General features: G+C 46.2%; 1 protein-coding gene across 1 annotated transcript; it reads left to right on the top strand.

Moving 5' to 3' along the window:
• The first annotated feature begins 14,041 nt into the window (after positions 1–14,041).
• LOC131421617 (DNA dC->dU-editing enzyme APOBEC-3Ca-like) lies at positions 14,042–17,798 on the top strand. Its single transcript, XM_058568343.1, has 4 exons — positions 14,042–14,142; positions 15,639–15,795; positions 17,043–17,319; positions 17,539–17,798. Exons 2-4 carry the CDS (start codon positions 15,646–15,648, stop codon positions 17,655–17,657), a joined length of 546 nt encoding a protein of 181 aa, XP_058424326.1. The 5' UTR covers positions 14,042–14,142; positions 15,639–15,645; the 3' UTR covers positions 17,658–17,798.
• Positions 17,799–23,150: the final 5,352 nt, after the last annotated feature.

Raw genomic sequence — 23,150 nt, 5'->3', positions numbered from 1 at the left:
ACATCCTCCTTGAGCTTCTCCCACCCCTGGGCCAGGTGTGTGTCCTTAGCTCCGTGACCAAGGACCCCAGCAGGGCACCTGGACCACTAAAGTCAGAGGCAAGAATGAATACATGGGTTTCTGTGCATCCTCATGTGCCCCACGGCTCTTAGCTGTGGGTTCCAGTTTGTTCTTGCTCTCCCACACCTCACATCCATCGCCCCTTCCCAACTGCTCGTCCTGAGGACTTCAAGCTGCAGCTTCAGACGTGAACACAACACCTTATAGAGACTGCTTAACCAGCCCCACAATCGCGTAAAGTCAGAATCCTGTAAGAAATCCTTATATGTACCATATGACCCAGCAATCCCACTTCCGGGTATGTATATATTTAAAGGAAATGAAATCAGTATCTTGAAGAGATATCTGCACCCCCATGTTCATTGCAGCGTTATTCACAATAGCCAAGACATAGAAACAACCTAAGCGTTCATCAATAGATGAGTGGATAAAAAAGATATATAAATATATATTATATACATAGAATGGAATATTATTCAGCCATGGAAAAGAAGGAAATTCTGCCATTTGTGACAATCTGAGGAACCTGGAGGGCATTATGCTAAGTGAAATAAGACAGACAGAGAAAGACTAATACTGTATCGTATCACTTATATGTGGAATAAAAAAAAAAGAAAAGTCGGACACATAGAAACAGAGAGGAGAATGGTGGTTGCTGGGGGCTGGTGTGGTGGAAATGGGGAGAGGTGGGTCACAGGGTACAAACCTTCAGTTATAAGATGAGTAAGTTCTGAGCATCTAATGTACAGCCTGGTGACTATTAATAATTACAGTTAATTAATTATTAACGCCTACAGTTAATAACACTGTGTTGTAGACTTGAAATTTGCTCAGAGAATAAATCCTAAGAGTTCTCACCACACAAACGGTAACCACATGAGGTGATGGATATAGTTAATTAACTTGATTGTGGGAATCATTTCACAATGTATATGTATATCAAATCATCACATTGTATGCTTTAAATATGTGCAATTTTATCTGTCAATTATACCTCAATAAAGTTGGGGAAAAAACAGAAATCCTTATATGAAATATGTATATCATAGTGGCTCTGCTTCTTGGTTGAACCCTGACTAATACATCCCTGAAGTGTTACCCTCCTCCTTCATCACTCCAAAAACATTTAGTAAAATGTCGATGCTCATTACACTTTGTGTGGTATATCTGCTTCTTAGGGAATGTGATTAAGTCTGAGTGTTGATTGACCCCGCTGCCTGGGGACTGATGGGTATTGATTTCCAGTGGGTTCAGGCGAGGTGGCACAGTTAGGACATGTTAGTGTCAGGATTTGAACCAGATTCCTGCTCCTCGCCTAGACGAGCACATTCCCTCTCCTAAATAATTCGTGTGCTAAAGACAAAATTGTAGTGGAAATTGGGCATATTTAGAACTCATTGACTTTTTAAAACAACACATATTTAACTGGTGGAATAAACTAAAATAGTACTTAGGAGAAAAATTTGTGTCATTAAATGCATGTGTTAGAAAAGAAAAAAATTGAGATGAAGTTTAAGTGATCAGTTCAAGAAGCTAGAAAAGGGAATAACAAAGGATTCAAATCGAAACCTAGTACTTTGAAGAAAATAATAAAGCTGAAAAATCTCCACAAAGAGAAAGCAAAAATAAACTAAATTATGAATAAAAAATGGGGTCATCACTACAGAGACTTTTCACAGTGTACAAAGTCAGAAGAGAATACTATGAACACACTTATGCCAAAAAGTTTGAAAAATAAGGCAGACTGAACAACTTTCTAGAAAAAAATATGATAAAAATGATACCGAAAGAAATAGCATACATGATTCAACCCTAAACCATTAAAGAAATGCAATTATTAGTTAAAACGTCCACATAAACAACCACGTCAAATCACCAGCCCGGAAGGTTTTTATGATGAGTCATCAACCCTGTAAGGATTTGAATTGAACTTTCCCAGGAAAGAGGAAAGAGTTCAACTTCTCCAATTGATTTTGGGCAGCTACAAGAATCTTGATTTAAAACTGGATAAGAAGAGCATGAAAAGAAAAATTATAGCCATATTTATTTATAAACATAGAGGCAAAAAATCATAATTAAACTGTTAGCAAACAAATATTCAAGCCAAGGAAGATTTAAACAACATGTGATTTATAATTTTCTATTTTCCTGTCTTAGAATTTTCCTTAAAGTGGAAGGACACAAAGATACCCTTTATGACTGTGACTGTTCAATGTTGTACTGTAGTCCAAACCAGTGTCCCAGAACCACAATAAAAAACAAGAGCTATGGGGATTGGAAAAGAACAGAAATTACTAGAAATAGTAAGCAAGTTCTCAGCAAGGTTGGTAGGTTCAAGTTCAATTTAGAAAAATTAATAGTGTTCCCAGATCCTAGCAACAAACAAAAGTGTAAAGATAGGTGAAGTCTACAACATCTCCCAAAAAGTTTACTAGAAATAAAGCTAACAAAATGTGTACTTTATGAAAAAGTACAAACTAACTGAAAACATAAAAGAAGAGCTATATAAATCAAGATATACACCATGGTCGATGCAAATAATTGATATAGATTTTAATCTATAGATAAGAAAGGTAGAGTGATATTTATTGAGCCTAATGTGAGGACTGGTCCAGAAGTGCTCCCTTCCCCAGAGAAGAAAGCACTCTGGGGAAGCATGGTTCACAGCATGGTTATATTCATGTTGATCTATAAAGGGCCAATACAATTTCAAAGAATAGGATGATAAGGCAGCTCTCCACCCCAGATATTAAGACGTACTCTAAAGACCTAAGGAGACCAGTATGGTAGTAGCCCAGGTGTAGACAAATAAAGCAGTGGAGCAGGTGAGAGAGTTCAGAGACAGCCTACACACACACACACACACACACACACACACACACATACAGGCATACCTCATTTTATTGCACTTCACAGATGTGGCATTTTTTATAAGACCCTCTACCAGCAAAAAGATTACGACTTGCTGAAGGCTGAGATGATGGTTAGCATTTTTTAGCAATATAGTATTTTTCAATTAAGATATATACATATTTTAGACATAATTCTATTGCACACTTAGACTACAGTATAGTGTAAATAGAACTTTTATTTGCACTGTGAAACCAAAAAATCGTGTGACTCGCTTTATTGCAATATTTGCTTTATTGCAGTGGGCTGGAACCCAGTCTGCAATATCTCCAAAGTGTGCCTGTAGACATACACACATATATTAAGTTTGTGGCACTACACACCAGTAGGACAGGCGGACATGGATAGAAATTCATTAAATTCTTCTTGTATTGGCCATCCATATACAAAATTAAAAATTAGATATCTATGTCATATCATATACATACATGGAAAAATGGATACATTTGAAAACATTAAACATTAAAACATCTATATGTGGAAAGACACTAAGAGCCAAGCCACAGATTGGAAGAAAGTATTCGTATGTATGTAACTGACAAAGGATTACTATCCAGAATATCTGGAAATTCTTTTGAAAAATGTACAAAGAAATGTACATTTCTTTGTAGATATGTACAAAATAGAAAGATGTACAAAGGATTTGACCAAATGTTCTATAAAGGAGGAAAACGGAAGAGACAGAAAAATATGAAAAGATACCTGGTCTCACTAGAAATCAGGAAAATATAAAATAAAACCTCAGTGGGATAGCTTTCACATCCCGTCAGGTTGGGAAAGTGAGAGGTGTGATAATACCAGTGTTGGTGAGGATGTGGGGCATGGTAATGCTTTTCATTCCTCCTGGGGTGTTTGGTGGCACAAGGGCTTGGAAAACAGTTTGGCTGTGCCATGTATGGGTGAAGATATCCACACCCCCGTGCCAGCACTTTCTATTGTAGAGCCTTCACTAGACAGACTTGCTCACAAGTACACCATAGGGGATCGCTGCTAGGCTGTCAGCAGCGGTGGAAAAGGGGGAGCAATCTAATTGATCACCCATAGGGGAAAATTTTAATCAGCTTCCAATGCTGTGGTGGGAGACCGCAGCCACAGTTTAAGTCAGAATTGTATCTCCATGTGGGAGCATGGACGAATCACAGTAGCATAATGTTGAATGAAAAAGCAAATAGCCAGAAAGATAGATATGAATGACGCCACCAATGCAAACGGTGAAGAAAAAGGCCACATACTGTTTATGGAAAGCTACACACATAAGTAGTAAAACATGGAAGAGAGGGAAACACTAGTTTTAGGATGTGGTTATCCACGGAAGGGCGAGAAGAAGCAGGAATGGATACTCATCTGTATCTCTACACAATGATAATTTTATATTTTCAGACAAAGAAATATATCGAGAGATCTGTAGCAAATATAGGGTAACACAGTATCTATTGAATCTTGGTGATGAGCACAGGGGTGTCTGTTATATTCTGTTCTCTTCTCTTTGTTTATAGTATTCCACAATGGAAAACACAGGGCCAGAGGGCCCTGGGCTCCCCGCAGGGTGAGGACTCGATGGAGATGCAGGTGACAGAGGAATCCCAGACGGGAGCCCAGAACGTGACCCGGGCGTGAGCGGAGCCCCGGACAGAGCGCGACCTGGGCGTGAGCGGAGCCCCGGACAGAGCGTGACCCCGGCTTGAGCGGAGCCCTGGACAGCGGCTGACTCCGGCGGGCTCAGCTCTTCCACACGTTATCAAAACAGCAAACACGCGCCCTAAAACAGTTGACTATTTCAGGTATTACTGAAGAATTTTTGGAGAAACCAAAGACGGGTCTACATTTCAGGGAGAAGAGCATTCCCCCCCTTAACCCCAGGGACACTGCTCCCCAGGTGGCCTCCTGACCCACCAGCTGTCTATTTCCTGCTTCTCAAATCCCACCCCATTTCTCCCTCGTCCCACCATATGGCCCCTCCAATAACAGGGCTCTGCTCTCCATGCTTTCTGCATTATTCCCTCCATTCAGCACCCCAACTTCTTCCTAATTCAAATGCAGAGCAACTGAGACCTCCCAGGGTCCTCCACACCCACCACGACCACTGCGCAAGTCTCCGAAAATAAGAGGTGGTGCCGAGCCACCCAGAGACCAGCCTGGCCTTTCCTTGGAAGGCGAGTAGAAACGATTAAGAGTGATCCTTCTCTCTGTAGGACACACACGCACATATACACAGATGGACACACACACAGGCACACACATACCCACAGAAATAAACACAGAGATACACACACATATATACACATGGACATAAACACAGAAATATACACATGTCTAATTTTTCATATATATATTTGTTTTTAAAAGATATAGCATTGGAGTGACGCCAGCATCATGGCAGAGTGAGCTTCCGCCGTTGAACTCTCCCCCTCTAAGACACAACAAAAAGGACACTCATATTCCAACAGAAGCTATTCACACAGCACAGGGGATGTCTGAGGCACCCAGGCAGCCGTACACTTGAGGACTGAGGTGCTGGAATCCCCAGAGGAAGTCGAAGGAGGTAAGAGGAGCTCCCTTTCTTCCCCAAGGACTGTGACTCAGAGACTGAGACCACATAGCTCTCAGAGGAGGGGGAGGGGTGGCTCGCCTCATGAAAACTGGTACTCGCCAAGACCCCTGACAGCCCGAGGGGATCCTCGCACAGAGGGAGCAGAACTGTTGCGAGTGTACTTTAACAAGCTAGCCCGTCAGTAGAGCAGAGAGCAACAGTGAGGTGAGAAACCTCTGAGATGGGGGAGGCGAAAGTAAGCGCCCCTCCCCCACCCAGCCCACCTGACTGGTGCTTCAGCACAGCGGCGCTTCAGCTCAGCCCCAACCCCAGAAGCAGTGGCCCCCAGGCGCCCAAGCACCACCAGCAGGGGCAGGGTGACCACGCTCCACCCCCCACAGGCAGTGGCCCCCAGGTGCCCTGGCCCGACCAGCGGCGGGGCAAGCCTGCGCCCCCGCACCAGAGGCAGCAGCAGCTCAGGCCCCACCACGCCACAGCCACAGCTGTTCTGGCTGGACCAAGCCACGGCCCCAGCTTCCCTGGCTCCACCGTGCCCCATCCCTGGCTCCTTCAGCTGGACCGCTCCCCTTCCCCCTGGCTCCAGTTGCTTCGGCTTGGCCTGTGCTCAGGCTCCAGCTGACTTGGCACCAGCAACTTTGGCCCACCGCACTCCAGTTCCAGCTTCTCTGGCCCAGTATACTCCATTTCCAGCTTCTTCGGCCCAGTGGCACTCCAGCTCCTCCTTCTTCGGCTCAGCGCACTCCAGTTCCAGCTTCTCTGGCCCAGCACACTCCAGTTCCAGCTTCTTCGGCCCAGCAGTGCTCCAGCTCCTGCTTCTTTTGCCCAGTGGCACTTCAGCTGCAGCTCCTTCAACCCACCCACACCTGAGCCCCAGCCGCTTTGGCCTAGCTGTGCTCCAGCTCCAGCTGTTCCCATGCTTCTCCCCCAGCAGTCTCCACTCAGCCATGCCTCAGATCAGCCAGGGGCTGACAAGAGTGCCTGTGGATTGAGTCAGGCCAGAATACACAGCCCCTGACCCCCACCCAGTGGCAGCAAGAGGAAATTGTGACCATATAGTTTCACTATGAGGAAAAGTAAGCCAACACCAACAGGAACCATGCAAAAATATATTAAATCTCCAGACCAAAAGGAAAATGACAAGCACCTAGAAGTCAACCTGGAAAGCACAGAAATGTATAACCTTAATGACAGAGAATTCAAAACAGCCATCATAAAAAAGCTTAATGAAATACAAGAAAGCACAGACAGACAATTCAATGAAATCAGGAGTTTCTTCACAAAAGAAATTGAAACTATAAAAAAAAAAACAATCAGAAATCTTAAAGATGAAAAACACAATAGAGGAGATAAAGACAAATATGGAAGCCTTAAGCATCAGAGCTGACAATATGGAGGAAGGAGTTAATAATATTGAGGACAGCAATGCAGAAATGCTCCAGATGGAGGAGGAAAGAGAACTAAGACTAAAAAGAAATGAAGAAACTCTCTGAGAAATATCCGACTCAGTTAGGAAATTCAACATAAGGATTATAGGTATTCCAGAGGGAGAAGAGAGGGAAAAAGGAGCAGAAAACTTGTTCAAAGAAATAATATCTGAAAACTTCCCAAACCTGGGGAAGGAGCTGGAAATACCAGTGAATGAAATAAATAGATCTCCTAAATATATCAACATGAAAAGACCCTCCCCAAGGCATATAGTAGTAAAGCTGGCAAAAGCCAATGACAAAGAAAAAATATTAAGGGCAGCTAGACAAATAAATAAATAAATAAATAAATAAATAAATAAATAAATAACATACAAAGGATTTACTATCAGGCTCTCAGCCGATTTCTTGACAGAAACTTTACAGGCTAGGAGAGAGTGGAATGATAATTCTGAAGGACAAAAACTTTCAGCCAAGAATACTCTATCCAGCAAAAATATCCTTCATATATGATGAAGAAATAATAACTATCCCGGATAAACAAAAGGTAAGGGAGTTCATTGCCACAAGACCCCCACTACAAGAAGTGCTCAAGAAGGCCCTCATCCTTGAGGAAAAAAAGAGAAAGGGGATTCAAAGTTTTGAACAAGGAGGAAAATAGGTCGACAAAACCAGAAAAATTACAGTCCTCTATCAAAATAGAGAGATTAGCAAACACTTAATTATAAAACCAAAGATCAAGGGAAGGTAAGCACCAAGCATAAATATAACCTCATCATGTTAAACATGAACTCACAACACAAGAAAGAATAAGATGTGACAACAATAACTTAGAAGGGGAAGGGGAAAGGGATTGAATCAACTTAGTCTAAGGGAATAAGAGGCCATCAAAAAATGGACTATCACATCCACGAGATTTTTTTATACATACCTCATGGTAACCACTAACCAAATAATCAGAACAGAATCACACACAATAAAGAAAGAGAAAACTAGGAGAACCCCCATACAAAACTACCAAACTGAATTGGTAGTCCGAAACACATGGGACGAGAAACAAAAGAAATGCAAAAGAACTGGAAAAAGAGTGATAAAATAACAGCAACAAGCCCCCATATACCAATAATTACCCTAAATGTAAATGGACTGAACTCTCCAATCAAAAGACAGAGAGTGGTGGGATGGATTAAAAAACAAGACCCAACAATATGCTGCCTCCAGGAAACACATCTCAGCTCTAAAGATAAACACAGGCTCAGAGTGAAAGGATGGAAGACAATACTCCAAGCTAACGACAAACAAAAGAAAGCAGGTGTTGCCATACTTGTATCAGACAAAGTTGACTTCAAGATAAAACAGGTAATGAGAGACAAAGAGGGGCAATATATAATGATAAAAGGGACACTCCACCAAGAAGACATATCACTTTTAAATATATATGCACCCAATACAGGAGCACCAAGGTACATAGAACAACGATTAACAAACCTAAAAGGAGATATTAACAACAACACAATAATAGTAGGGGATCTTAACACCCCACTCTCATCAATGGACATATCATCCAGACAGAAAATAAAAACGGAAATAATGGACCTAAATGAAAAACTAGATGAGATGGACTTAATAGATATATATATAGAACACTCCACCCAAACACAGCAGATTACACATTTTTCTCAAGCATGCGTGGAACATTCTCAAGAATAAACCATATTTTGGGAAACAAGGCATGCTTATATAAATTTAAGAAGATTGAAATCATAACAAGCATCTTTTCAGACCATAATGCCATGAAGTTAGAAATCAACTACAAGGAAAAAACCGGGAAAGTGACAAAGCTGTGGAGACTCAACAACATGCTACTAAACTACCAATGGATCATTGATGAAATTAAAGGAGAAATAAAAGCATATCTAGAGACAAATGAAAATGAAAATACACCGTACCAACTCATATGGGATGCAGCAAAAGCGGTCCTGAGAGGAAAACTCATAGCAATACAGACCAACCTTAACAAACAAGAAAAAGCCCAAATAAGCAACCTCAAACTATGCCTAACAAAATTAGAAAAAGAAGAACAAACAAAGGCTAAAGTCAGCAGAAGGAGGGAAATAATAAAAATCAGAGCAGAAATAAATGAAATTGAAGTAAAAAAAACAGTAGAAAGGATCAATGAAACAAAGAGCCAGTTATTTGAGAAGATATACAAAATTGACAAACCCTTAGCCAGACTCACCAAGAAAAAAAGAGAGAAGGCTCAAATAAATAAAATTAGAAATGGAAAAGGAGAAATTACAAGAGATACCACAGAAATACAAAAGATCATAAGAGAATACTATGAAAAACTGTATGCCAACAAATTGGACAATCTAGAAGAAATGGATAAGTTCCTAGACTCATACAACCTCCCAAAACTGAATCAAGAAGAAATAGAGAACCTGAATAGACCAACCACAAGTGAAGAGATTGAAACAGTAATCAAAAACCTCCCAAAAAATAAAAGTCCACGACCAGATGGCTTCTCTGGAGAATTTTACCAAACATTCAAAGAAGACTTAATACCTATCCTTCTCAAGCTATTCCAAACAATAGAGGAAGATGTAATACTTCCCAACACATTCTATGAGGCCAACATCACCCTGATACCAAAGCCAGACAAAGACAAGACTAAGAAGGAAAACTACAGACCAATATCCCTGATTAACATAGATGCAAAAATCCTCAACAAAATATTGGCAAACCGAATACAACAATACATTAAAAAGATCATACACCACGATCAAGTGGGATTTATACCAGGGACACAGGGATGGTTCAACATCTGCAAATCAATCAATGTGATACACCACATTAACAAAACGAGGAATAAAAACCATATGATCATTTCAATAGATGCAGAGAAGGCTTTTGACAAGATCCAACATCCATTTATGATAAAAACTCTCAACAAAATGGGTAAAGAAGGAAAGTACCTCAACATAATAAAGGCCATGTATGACAAACTCACAGCCAACATCATACTCAATGGGGAAAAACTGAAAGCCATCTCTCTGAAAACAGGGACAAGGGTGCCCACTCGCCACTCTTATTCAACACAGTACTGGAGGTTCTGGCCAGAGCAATGAGGCAAGAAAAAGGAATAAAAGGAATCCAAATAGGCAATGAAAAAATGAAACTCTCGCTGTTTGCAGATCACATGATCTTATATATAGAAAACCCTAAAGAATCCACTGGAAAACTATTAGAAATAATCAACAACTACAGCAAAGTTGCAGGGTACAAAATCAACTTACAGAAATCAGTTGCATTTCTATATACCAACAACGAACTAACAGAAAGAGAACTCAAGAAGACAATCCCATTTACAATTGCAACAAAAAGAATAAAATATCTAGGAATAGATCTAACCAAGGAAGTGAAAGACCTATACAATGAAAACTCTAAGACATTATTGAGTGAAATCAATGATGACATAAAGAAATGGAAAAATATTCCATGCACTTGGATTGGAAGAATAAACATAGTTAAAATGTCCATACTACCTAAAGCAATCTACAGATTCAATGCAATCCCAATCAGAATCCCAAGGACATTCTTCACAGAAATAGAACCAAAGAATACTAACATTCATATGGGGCAACAAAAGACCCCGTATAGCTAACGCAATCCTGAAAAAGAAGAACAAGGCTGGAGGCATCACAATCCCTGACTTCAAAACATACTACAAAGCGATAGTAATTAAAACGGCATGGTACTGGTACAAAAACAGACACACAGATCAATGGAACAGAATTGAAAGTCCAGAAATAAAACCTCATATCTATGGGCATCTAATCTTTGACAAAGGAGCTAAGGACATACAATGGAGAAAGGAAAGTCTCTTCAATATATGGTGCTGGGAAAACTGGACTGCCACTTGCAAAAGAATGAAAGTAGACCACCTTCTTTCACCATACACAAAAATTAACTCAAAATGGATCAAAGACCAGAAGGTGAGACCTGAAACTATAAAACTCCTGGAGGAAAATATAGGTAGTACACTACTCATCATCAGCCATAAAGGGATCTTTTTGAATTCCATGTCTACTCAGACAAGGGAAACAAAAGAAAAAATAAACAAGTGGGACTTCATCAGATTAAAGAGCTTCTACAAAGCAAATGAAAACAGGATCAAAATGAATAGGGAACCCACCAGCTGGGAAAAAAATATTTGCAAACCATATATCTGACAAGGGATTAATCTCCATAATATATCAAGAACTCACACAACTGAATAACAAAAAAAAAAAAAAAACAACCCAATCAAAAAATGGGCAGAGGAAATGAACAGAGACTTCTCCAAAGAAGATATATAGATGGCCAATAGGCACATGAAAAGATGCTCAACATCACTAATTATCAGGGAAATGCAAATCAAAACCACACTAAGATATCGCCTCACACCCGTTAGAATGGCTATAATCACCAAGACAAAAAGCAACAAATGCTGGAGAGGCTGTGGAGAAATGGGAACCCTAATCCACTGCTGGTAGGAATGCAAACTGGTGCAGCCTCTATGGAAAACAGTATGGAGAGTCCTCAAAAAATTAAAAAGAGAAATACCCCATGACCCAGCTATCCCACTACTGGGTATCTACCCAATGAACCTGAAATCAACAATCCAAAGAGGCTTATGCACCCCTATGTTCATCGCAGCATTATTCACTATAGCCAAGATGTGGAAGCAACCGAAGTGTTCCTTGACTGATGATTGGATAAAGAAGATGTGGTATATATATACCATGGAATACTACTCAGCCATAAAAAAAGACAAAATTGTTCCATTTGCAACAACATGGATGGACCTGGAGGATATTATGTTAAGTGAAATAAGCCAGAAAGAGAAAGACAAACAGTGTATGATTTCACTCATATGTGGAAGATAAACCAACATACGGACAGAGAGAACTGTTTGGTGGTTACCAGGGGCTGGGGGGTAGGGGGTGGGCACAAGGGGTAGAGGGATGCACTTATATGGTGACTGATAAACAATAATGTACAACAAAAATATCATTAAAAAAAAGATATGGCATTATAAACCAGTGGGAAGTGAATAAAACTCATTAAATTGTGTTGGTACAGTTGGCGATCCACATGTGTGTGTGTGCATGTGTGGTTATGGATAAAATTTAATTAATGAATCTTTTACTTGAGTGGTTTTGGGTTTATTCATGTGCTCTATTTCTTTTTTAATTCATTGAGGTGAAATTCACACAACACAAAAAGAGGCTGGGCGGCGGGTTGGCACCTGATTTCCTCCTGTTTTCTTGCTCCATGGACTCTGGCTGTTCAGCAGAGCCCTTCCTGGGGCTGCTCTGCCCTCCTCGCCTCAGGGGCCCCTTACTTGAGCCCGCCCTCAGAGCTGACCTTGACCTAGAGCCTGGGCGACACACAGACAGTGAGGGGGCGGGGATGGGGGGGTGGTCCGCCAGCTGTGGGTCGAAACAGACACACCCGGTTCTGCCTTCTGCTCTCCCTGAAATCAAGGGCGCTCCAGATCACTGCCACTCCTGGCGTAGATCCTTCCAGAGACCTGCCTTTCAGTCTCGTTGAGAAGGGCCTGGGGTGCTGGTGGGGTGGGGGGGTAGGGAGCAGCTGAGGAATCTCTGGGTACCAGGGATGGGCTGGACAGGACAGAAAGGCACCCAGGGTGAGTGTGGGGACAGGGTCCACAGGACCTGGGCCATGAGTGCCCAAGTTCTTCACAGGACCCTCAGAAAGCTGCGTGTGTTGATCACCCTCAGGTCCCCTCGATGGCCACGGCCCTCACCCCTCTCGGTAGGCGAGACAGCACAGAGGGGAACTGTATCCATGGTGATATGGAAACACCACCACTGAAGGCCGTGGGATAAAGGGTGCAGATGCAATCAAGGGAATCTACACAGGCAAAGAGACATGATGGGACAACAGCATCGGAGGAGGGGGCAGCAGGAGGGACCCAACACTTATCACTCCTGTGTCGATTACACTCAGGACAGAGGGTGAGATCTCCCCAGAGCACCTCCACCCAAGATGGAATAGCTTCAAGGATCGCTCTGCCAGCAGTTTCCCAAAAGCTCCTCCGATTCACACCTGCTGCTAATTAATCTGCTGGGAAGACGCCCCTACTTCCCCACCAACACTCCTTTGCTCCTTTTTATTCCCACAAGGAGATCTCCATCCCAAGGGCAACAATGGCTCAGCTAAAATTCCCCGTGTTCCGGGCCTCCAGAGGCAGCCGTGAACACGACCTGCGGAGAGGCAGCCAGGGAGCCTGGAGACTGAGCTCTGGTGAAGGCAGCACCCACCTCCATGCAGCGGTGATGACATAAACCGTCACTGTCCAAGAGGCGGCCAGAGGAATCCTGTCAGTCATGGGCCATGGACTGTCAGTCAATGTGCGTGTTCCCCCAAATTCATATGCTGAAGCCCTAACCCCCCGTGTGATGGTATTTGGAGGTGGGGCCTTTGGGTTGAGTAGGTTTAGGTGAGGTCATGAGGGTGGGACCCCCATGAGGGGATTAGCCTCCTTACAAGAAGAGGAAGAGAGGGGCCAGCCCTGGTGGCCTAGTGGTTAAGTTTGGCGCACTCTGCTTCATCAGCCTGGGGTTTGGATCCTGGGCTTGGACCTACCCCACTCGTCAGCCATGCTGTGGCAGCAACCCACAGACAAAACAGAGGAAGATTGGCACGGATGTTAGTTCAAGGCTAATCTTCCTCAGGAAAAAAGAAACAAAGAAGAAGGAGAGAGACCACAGCTTGACTTGTGTGCTCTCTCTCACTCTCTGCCCTGTGAGGGCTGAGGGGACTTATGCAGAAGGCCAAGCACAAAATTAAGACTGCAGAGGACACCTGTCCCTTCACTTCTGCTGTGGAGTCCTGATCCAAGATCCACACCTTCTCATCACCTCCATTCCTTCAATAGGCAGGTGGAGAGCAAAGCACCAGGCACGGATTTGGGCTGGGAGCAGGGTGGTGTGGAGAGGGCTCCAGCCAGTCCCTCCCCAGAGGAGCGGGGCCTCTGTCCTGCTCTCTTCAGCCAGGGTCTGTCCCGCCCCCGTCTCTCTGGCATCATTACTTTCTCTTTCACTTTTCAACAACGCTGGGTCCTGCTACACAGAGAGGCCTGTCTCCATCAGAGGGCGAGCTCTGCTGAGAGGGGAGGCCCGAGAGAAGGTGGGTCTGAGCCTGAGGAAGTCTAACCACCTGAGGGCCCTCCCACCTCTGGTGCCAAAGCAGGAAGGAGGTGGGGCCTCAGCTGAGAGGCCTGGGAGGTCCCTCTCAGATAAGGGGCTTTCCTAAGGCAAAGGCCTGTGAGAGGAAGCAGTTCTCCAGCCCCAGAGACAAAGGGCAGGGCTGGGACAAGCACACCCAGGAGACGACAGCCAGATGCCCAGGTACCACTGCCCGCTCTGTCCTGCTGGGCCTCCTCTGGGCCGCGCCTTCCTTCGCCCCTGCTGTGCCTCTGTCCTTGGCCTCCTCCTCCTCCCCACTCCCAGCCTCACCTCTCTCCCTCTCTGGGCTCCTTCTCTGCAGGACCCACTCCCATCTGGGGTCCTGGCGTGGTTCTGAAGATGCCCTCACTGTGGCCTCTGAACCAGCCTCTCCCGCACCTCCCCGAGCCCTGTCCGTCCTCCTGGCCCACCTCTCAGTCTGAAAGTCTACGTGGCTGGGCTGTCCCCACCCTGCCTGTGCGAGGCTGCCTCCTCTGTGGGTCTTCAGGAAGTTCCTGTGCTCTGTTAACGCTTAGAATTTGACTAAAGGGTGATTGAAGCAGTTGGTGTATCTAGTCTAAAGTACTTCGCTTGATTTTCTCTAATATTTACACCGCTATAAACACCATGCGAGAAGAGCTCTCTGAGGCAAGAAGATAAGTGATCTCTTAGAAGGAGATCCCAACTGTGAGCAGAAAAGTAAAGCAGACCGTTCTCCAACATGTCCACCAGCTAGGTGCCCAGGCTTCACGTCCATAACCCAACCACTAACATGGAGCTGGAGACAAGACGCAATGATCAGGAGAAATGCTCATATTTTAAAATCAAGTACACAACAAAGCCACATCAAGACTGCACACTGCCCCAAGCGCACGAATGGGACAGCTGGAAGCGTGCTTGGCTGGACGGGGGCCCGGCTCCGTCTCTTCCTGGCCTGTGGCCGGGCAGCCTGCTCTCCTCTCCGTGCCCCGCTTCCTCCTCTACAGATGAGGACGGCTCGCACAGGATTCGGGAGGAGTGGATGAGTTAAGACACGTGAAGCACTTAGAAGAGTAGCCTGAGACTCTGAATTTAGGTGTTAACCTGATATTTAAAAAAAAAATGCATAGGTGAACAGTCAGCAATGGATTGAACTGAAACGTTAAAAGCTATTATTTTGGGGTGGAGGGGCTTTTATTAGTCTGTTCTGTTTTTCTGTTGGGTTGGGAATGGGTGGGCAGGAAAACTGGGGTGGGGTGTGCTGTTGGGAGGAGCAGAGCCGGCCCCTGTGGGAGGGGTCACTGGTCCCTGCTGTCCCTGCCCCTCTCCCTGTCCTGACCCCAGTCTCCCTGCCGGGAAAGGCAGCAGGGAATTCTCAGGGCTGACGAGGGTCCAGGGGCTGTGTTCAGCAGACGCCAGTGGGAATAACTCCAGCGAGCACTCTCCCTCCGTGTTCACGTTTCTCTCTTTTGTCCCCAGAAACCCCATGGATCGGTTGGATCCCCGAACCTTCTACTTCCACTTCTGCAACCTGGAATTCGCCAATGGACGGAACCGCTCCTACCTCTGCTTCCAAGTGGAAAGAGAGGAGAATGGCTCACTTGTCCTCATTGACACGGGCGTCTTTGTAAACCAGGTATGACACGGATGATACTCCCACTGCAGGGGGGAGCTAAGGCAGTTGAGGATGCGGAAAAGACTGTAAGAAGTAACATGCCAGATGGGGGGCTGTCAGTGGGGTGTGCTTCTTCCCACAACATTTTCCTAAGTCCTTGGCCCGTGATGTCCCTGCTTGACGCTCCTGGAACCTGATACACGATGGCGTTTGCCTTATCCCCCAAGAACTTGTTTACAGTCTGCTGATGACAAGTCTTGTCATCCAGCTTGGCCTCAGCAATCTTGGAGGAAAGAGCATCTTTAGAAAGTTCCGCCTGATGTACTCTTTCTCTGGCCCTGGTAACTGCTCTGTTTGGCGAGTCCTCCCCCCACCACACTCCTGACTCCTCTGTGTCCAGGACCTGTGATCCCAGGGGGAGAAGCCACATCACTGGTGCTGCCTGCCCCCTGGCCTGCTCCAACCCTCAGCCCAGGTCTCCCTGGCTGACCACCGCAGCAGAAGCAGTTACAAGATCAAGCCCACCACCCCGCGGCCCCCACGCCAACCAGGGCCCACTCCTGCGAAATCTCCTACCACAGGCCTGCCCCCTCTTCTCCATCCAGGAGAAACTGCAGGCTCTTCAGGACCTGTGGGGGGAGGGAGCCATGGTGGGATGGGGGTGCTGTAGCAGTCCGATGCTATAGAAACATAACCACACGTGTCATTCAACTGCTTCTAGTACCCAGTGTGCAAAAGGTAAGAGAAACTGATCAAAGTCCTATTGATAATGTGTCAGGCAATATATCTAGGATATTATTTCAACATATAATTAATATAAAAATTCTTCGTGAGATACTTTACATTCTTGTTCATACTAAGTCATTGAAATGAGGTGTGTCTTTGCCACACATCTCAATTCAGAGGAGCCACATTTGAAGTGCTCAGGAGACACGTGTGGCTAGTGGCTGCCCTGTAGGACAGCGCAGCTCTGTGGCACTCTCCCGCAGACACCACCCAGGGGATAAGCCTGGACCCCAGAGGGCCTGGCCCGGAGCAGGCACTCAGAATGCTTGTAGAATGAATGAATGGGAGAATGGATGTTGGAATTAATGGAGGAGTCACTGAATGTGGGAAGAGATGACTACACAACAAAAGAAGGGAGGGGAGAGATTGAAAGAAGGGATAAATCAATGAACAACATGCCCCTGCTCCCCGCTCCACCCAGCCCTGCCACGCTGCCTGCTCTGTCAGCCAAGAGGGTCCCCGTCCTTCTCCATCTCTCCCAGGTCTACCCCGAGACTCGCCGCCATGCAGAACTCTGCTTCCTCTCTTGGTTCCACGCCAGGCTGTCTCGTTACAAGCATTACCATGTCACCTGGTTCATATCCTGGAGCCCCTGCTCTGACTGTGCACAGGAGGTGGCTGAGTTCCTGAAGAGGCACAGGAACGTGAACCTGAGCATCTTCGCTGCCCGCCTCTACTACTTCTGGCGCCCAGAATTCAAGCAGGGCCTTCGCAGCCTGGATAGCGCAGGGGCACGGGTGGCCATCATGTCCTTCAGGAGTGAGAGAAGAGGGAGCTGGGGGCAGGGCTGTGGGCGGGACTAGGGTCTGGTGGGGGGACCTAGAATGCTCCGAGGGTGAGCCCATGGGAGGACAGCCTGGGAAACTGAGGCAGGACTCACGACACCTGGCAGGGAGACCAGACCATGAGGGGGGAGGGTCAGGAGAGAAAGGCCTCCCGAGACCCAGACCTGAGTGCCCTCTCCCCTCTTTATCCCAGATTTTATACACTGTTGGAGAAACTTTGTGCACCACGGTGAAACGTGCTTCAATCCTTGGAGAAACATTCATAAAAATTACATGGTCCTGGTGGCAACGCTTGAGGACATTCTCTGGTGAGAGCCTCCTCAGCCGCCTCCCTCTGTCCTGTCATGCGTTGAGAAGCTGGAGCTGACGTACTGAATTAAGGACACAGGCACAACTCGGAGATACTGCGGGTTCTGTTCCAGACCACCACAATAAAGCCAATGTCACAATAAAGCCAGTCACATGGAGTTTTGGTTTCCCAGTGCATGTGAAAGTTGTAGTTACAGCCCGGCACCAAGGCCGAGTGGTTAAAGTTGTGCATGCTCTGCTTTGGTGGCCGGGGTTCACGGGTTCGGATCCTGGGTGCGGAGCTAATCCACTCACCAGCTATGCTATGGCGGTGAGCCACATACAAAAAAATATAGGAGGATTGGCAACGAATGTTAGCTCAAAAAAAAAAAAACTCTATTTACACTACCTATAGTCTATTAAGTGTGCAATAGCATTATGTCTAACGAAACCCAATGTATATGCCTCAATTTTAAAATACTTTATTGCTAAAAGCTGCTAACCATCTTCTGAGCCTTCAGCAAGTGGCAATCTTTCTGCTGGTGGAGGCTCTCGCCGCGATTAGACGGGTGCTGACTGACAGGGTGGTGGGTGCTGAAGGCTGGGTGGCTGTGGCGATTTCTTAAAATAAGACCACAATGAAGTTTGCCGCATCCGTTGACTCTTCCTTTCACAAACGATTTCCCTGTAGCAGGCGATGCTGTTTGATAGCATTTTACCCACAGTGGAACAGCTTCCAGAATCGGAGTCAATCCTCTCAAAGTCTGCCGCTGCTTTGCCAACAGAGTTTCAGAAATATTCTAAATCCTGTATTGTCACTGCAACAAGCTTCACGGTGTCTTCACCAGGAGTAGATTCCATCTCATAAATCCACTTTCCTTGCTCATCCACGAGAAGCAACTCCTCATCCATGAAAGTTTTATCATGAGATCGCAGCCATTTGGTCACATCATCAGGCTCCACTTGCAATTCTAGTTCTCTTGCCATTTCCACCACATCTGCAGTTACTTCCTCCACTGAAGACTTGGACTCCCCACAGTCACCCACGCGGGTTGGAATCAACGTCTTCCAAATGTCACAGGCCGTGGACTCTGGCCTCTGTCTCCTGTCTTGCTGAGGAGTGCAGGCGTCCCTGTCTCTAAGGTCCTTGACGTTGTTTGTTTCAGCTATGTTCCAGGAAGGAGATACAGACACTGCCTTGAACTGGTCCAGACTGCGCTGCACGACTGAAGCGTGTGTAGAATAACCAAGAAGCACCCTAGAGCAAACTTTGCTTCATTAACACGGTAAAACTCCCAGCCAGCGGGGGGGAACAGAACATTTTTAGGCACAGAGGAAGCACAGACACCTAAGGAGATGGGGTGAGCTTATACCTACCTCTACATGAAGGATGAAACTTCCCGTTTGATTATTCTTTCCCTCCTCAAATGAAAAGCATCCACGTTCCCTTACTCGGGGAGCCACAGCTTTGGAAACAGTTCTCTGTGGTCTCCTTATTTGCTGCAAATAAGGTTTACTCTGTGAGACAACTATTTCTGGTGAAGGCTCTGATTTCAACTCACCAAGAAGTGAACTCACATTGGTTCAGTCACACAAACTCCTGTTAATGATGATATTTGGACCTCTTCCCATGAATCATGAATGTTCTGAATGGGACCTAGAATGGTAAATCCTTTCCAGAGGATTTTAGTTTGCTTTTCCCAAATCTCTCAGGGGTATCACCCTTTATGGCAGCTATAGCCTTCTGAAATGTATTTCTTGAATAATAACACCTGAAAGTCGAAATTACTCCTTAATCCACCAGCTACAGGATGGATGTTGTGTTAGCAGGCATGAAAACGACATTAACCTCATTGTCCATCTCCATCAGAGCTCTTGGGTGACCTGGTGCATTCTCAATGAGCAGTCGTATTTTGAAAGGAATCTTTTCTTCTGAGCCTAGGTCTCAACAGTGGGCTTAAAAAATTTCGTAAACCATGTTGTAAACAGAAGTGCTGGCATCCAGGCTTAGTTGTTCCATTTGTACAGCACAGGATGAGTAGATTTAGTATAATTCTCAAGGGTTCTAGAATTTTCGGAATGGTAAGTGAGCTCTGGCTTCTACTTAAAGTCACCAGCTGCATTACTCCTTAACGAGACAGTCAGCCTGTCCTTTGAAGCTTTGAAGCCAGGCATTGACTTCTCCTCTCCAGCTATGAAAGTCCTAGATGGTATCTCCTTCCAATAGAAGGCTGTTTCATCTACACTGAAAGTCTGTTGTCTAGTGTAGCCACCTTCACTAATTATCCCGGCTAGATCTTCTGCAGAACTTGCTACAGCCTCTACATCAGCACTTGCTGCTTCACCCAGCACTTTTATGTTATGGAGACGGCGTCTTTCCTTAAACCTCGTGAACCAACCTCTGCTGACCCAAGACTTTTCTTCTGCAGCTTCCTCACCTCTCTCAGCCTTCACAGAATTGAAGAGAGTCAGGGCCTTGCTCTGGATTAGCTTTGGCTTAAGGGAATGTTGTGGCTGCTTTGATCTTCTATCCAGATCACTACAACCGTCTCCATATCAGCAATAAAGCTGTTTCAGTTTCTTATCATTCGTGTGTTCACTGGAGTCGCACTTTTAATTTTCTTCAAGAACTTCTTTGCACTCACAACTTGGCTAACTGTTTGGCACAAGAGGCCTAGCTTTTGGGTATCTCGGCTTTCTACTGCCTTGATCGTTTCTAGCTTTTGATTTGAAGTGAGAGACATGAGACCCTTGTTTTCACTCGAACACTTAGAGGCCATTGTAGGGTTATTAATTGGCCTAATTTCAATATTGTTGTGTCTCAGGGAAGAGGGAGGCCTGAGGAGAGGGAGAGAGACGGCGGAACCGCCGGTCAGTGGAGCTGTCGGAACGCAGACAACATTTACCGATTAAGATTGCTGTCTTAGATGGGCGCGGTTCGTGGCACCCCCAAAACAATTACAATGGTAACATCCAAGACCACTGACCACAGATCACCATAACAAATAGAATAATAATAAAAAAGCTTGAAACATTGCGAGAATTACCACAATGTGACACTGAGACATGAAGTGAACAAATGCTGTTGGAAAAATGGTGCAGATTGACTTGCTCGACGCAGGGTTGCCACAAACCTTCAATCTGTAAAGAATGCAGTGTCTGTGGAGCACAGTAAAGCCAGGTCTTCCTGTATGTAATTTAGGATTCGATGAGGAGGGGGCACAAGCCACCCCCACGTGGCCAACAGGTAGCTCCCGAAGCAGGCAAGCTCCCGCTTTGTGGACGGGAACCCCATGGGGGTTTTGATGGAAGGCGCTGTTTCAATGCACCCACACAAGGGAAGTAGAGTCACGAGATGTATTATTACTCACAGATCCCGGACGCGAGGGGGTGCAATGAGCCGGAGGAAGGGCACTCCTCCATTCCAGGTCACGAGTGAGCAGAGGTCACTAACTTTTCATGGGCTTAAATCTAAGTGGCTATTTTAGAAGTTTCCCTGGGAAAAGCAAAAGCAAAGCAGGAACTTATGGCGGGCATCTTAACCTCAAGTCCTTATCTAAACGTCCAGTCCTTAGAAATGCCAGCAGGCTTGTTATACTGCAAATGCCTACGCAGCAACTCAGAAAAACCAAGCTGCTTTTCTCGTCACAGTCACCTGCTTCCATCCCAGACCCTGCTGCCCCTGGAACCCCCCGCCTTGCCTCTCACTCCGTCATCACCCCCGCCCCCACCCCCCTCATCCCTGGTCCCACTCCCAGATTGCTGCCAGAGGAGAAGCTCTGGAGGGGATGCAGCCTAGGGATGGTGATGGAGAGTGAGCGAGAAAAAAAAAAGTGACAGTTAAGTTTCCATTTAAATAAGTGTTTAGAGAAAAAGTAGGGTGGGGTATGTGAGGATTGAGATTAATAGCTTTTCCAAAAAGCAGACGAGAAAATGGACGGCAGCTGAGAATCAGGTCAGAGACACGGCAGCTTAGGCCCTCAGGGGAAAACAGGAGTGAACACCTGGTTCTTTGAGCACAGAGCCAGCTGCCACGCAAAGGCACTGGGGAGGAGCTCAGCAGAGGCTCCAGATGGGGTGGCCTGGCCCGTGGCACAGCGAAAGGGGAGCGAGAGACCCTGACACAGTGTGGTTCTGGGCAGGCAGAGGCAGAGGAAGGAAAAGGAAGAGCGAAGGGGTTCGGTTTGGGATCCCTCCATAAAATCGTGGTGGAGAACGTCTTGGGTCCCATGCGGACCAGCTGTTTCTCCCTCCGATTGGCCATCGCGGTGTGAATTGTCAGTGACAGCAGACACCCGTCCCTTCACACCCCCTCCCAGTCCGCATGGCTGCCTGCGGGTCCAGGGCAGATCCAGGGGCGCTCTGGCTGTCTCAGCTCATCCATCTCGATGCTCTGCGTGTCCACGTTTCCTGCAAGGAGGGAGTCACGGACGGGGGTGACACACCTCTTGACCGTCTCCGCCATCAAAACGGGCCAAAGTGGCCGGCTCAGAATGTCTCCACCAGCTGGAGGGAAAGAACAAAGCAGACACTCAGTCGTAGAGACCCACGGGACCTCCAAGATGTCTCCTCCAAGACAGTCACTGTCCCAGTCCCGGCACATCTCCATTCTCCTCCATCTCAGACGGCTCGCAGCAATTCTCCAGGCCTTTCCTTTGTCACTAGGCAAAGGCCGGCAAAGGGTGTCAGCCTTCCTGTGCATCCTTCCTGCTTCTCAGGCCGGGAGTGACTTAGATGTTTGAGTCTGACCAACAACTCAGTGTGCAGACTCTCCCTGGAAGGGCCCAGCTCATTCTGGAATCATCCATTGGCTGTGGCCCCTGGACATTAGGACACATGGGGGTGGATGGTACAACATTCCAGCATATCCTCTAACCTCTTGCCCATGTTCTTGTTACCCCGGGGGCCATCCCAGGGCCTGTGGGGCAGAACGGGGTGTGTGTAGGGTCAGGAAACAGAGAGGTGACAAGCTGGGAAAGGTTCCTATGGGACGCACGCTTGTGTGCAATCTAGACTCTGGGTGACAGGCGAGTGCTCTAAGACCTCCTCCCTTGGATTCAACTTTAAGATGCTCTTTATTTTTCATCTGGAGGTCTTGGTGGACATGTGACAAAGATGCCTTTCTAGATGCACACGAAGTCCAGGTACTCCATCCCTGACCCTCCCCTTGTGCCACTCTTCAATCCTTTTCATGGAACAATGAGGAAGCAGAAGGAGCGAGGCCAGGAGGAGGGAGCCAGGCCAGGCCACCTGGACAGCACTCCAGCTCTGCATTTATTTGCTGTGTGACCTTGATAGAGTGTCTTAGCCTCTCTGCGCTGGGAACTCATCTGACGTGTCAGCATAATGATCCTCCCTCTCGATGCTATTGGTGGATTGGGGTAGAGGATGGAGTACAGGATCTGCTCCACATGCCTGCCTTCTCCGGGGCTGGAGACACATACCCGGAGCCTGGACCCCCGCCCTCACTTCCCATCGTGCCCAGAGTCCTGTTGGGATACTAATGATAACTAAGTG

The sequence above is a fragment of the Diceros bicornis genome, chromosome 25 (assembly GCF_020826845.1).
Source record: "Diceros bicornis minor isolate mBicDic1 chromosome 25, mDicBic1.mat.cur, whole genome shotgun sequence".
Classification (NCBI taxonomy): domain Eukaryota; kingdom Metazoa; phylum Chordata; class Mammalia; order Perissodactyla; family Rhinocerotidae; genus Diceros; species Diceros bicornis.
Note: the sequence above shows the minus strand (reverse complement) of the source record. Positions and strands in the feature narration are given on the sequence as shown.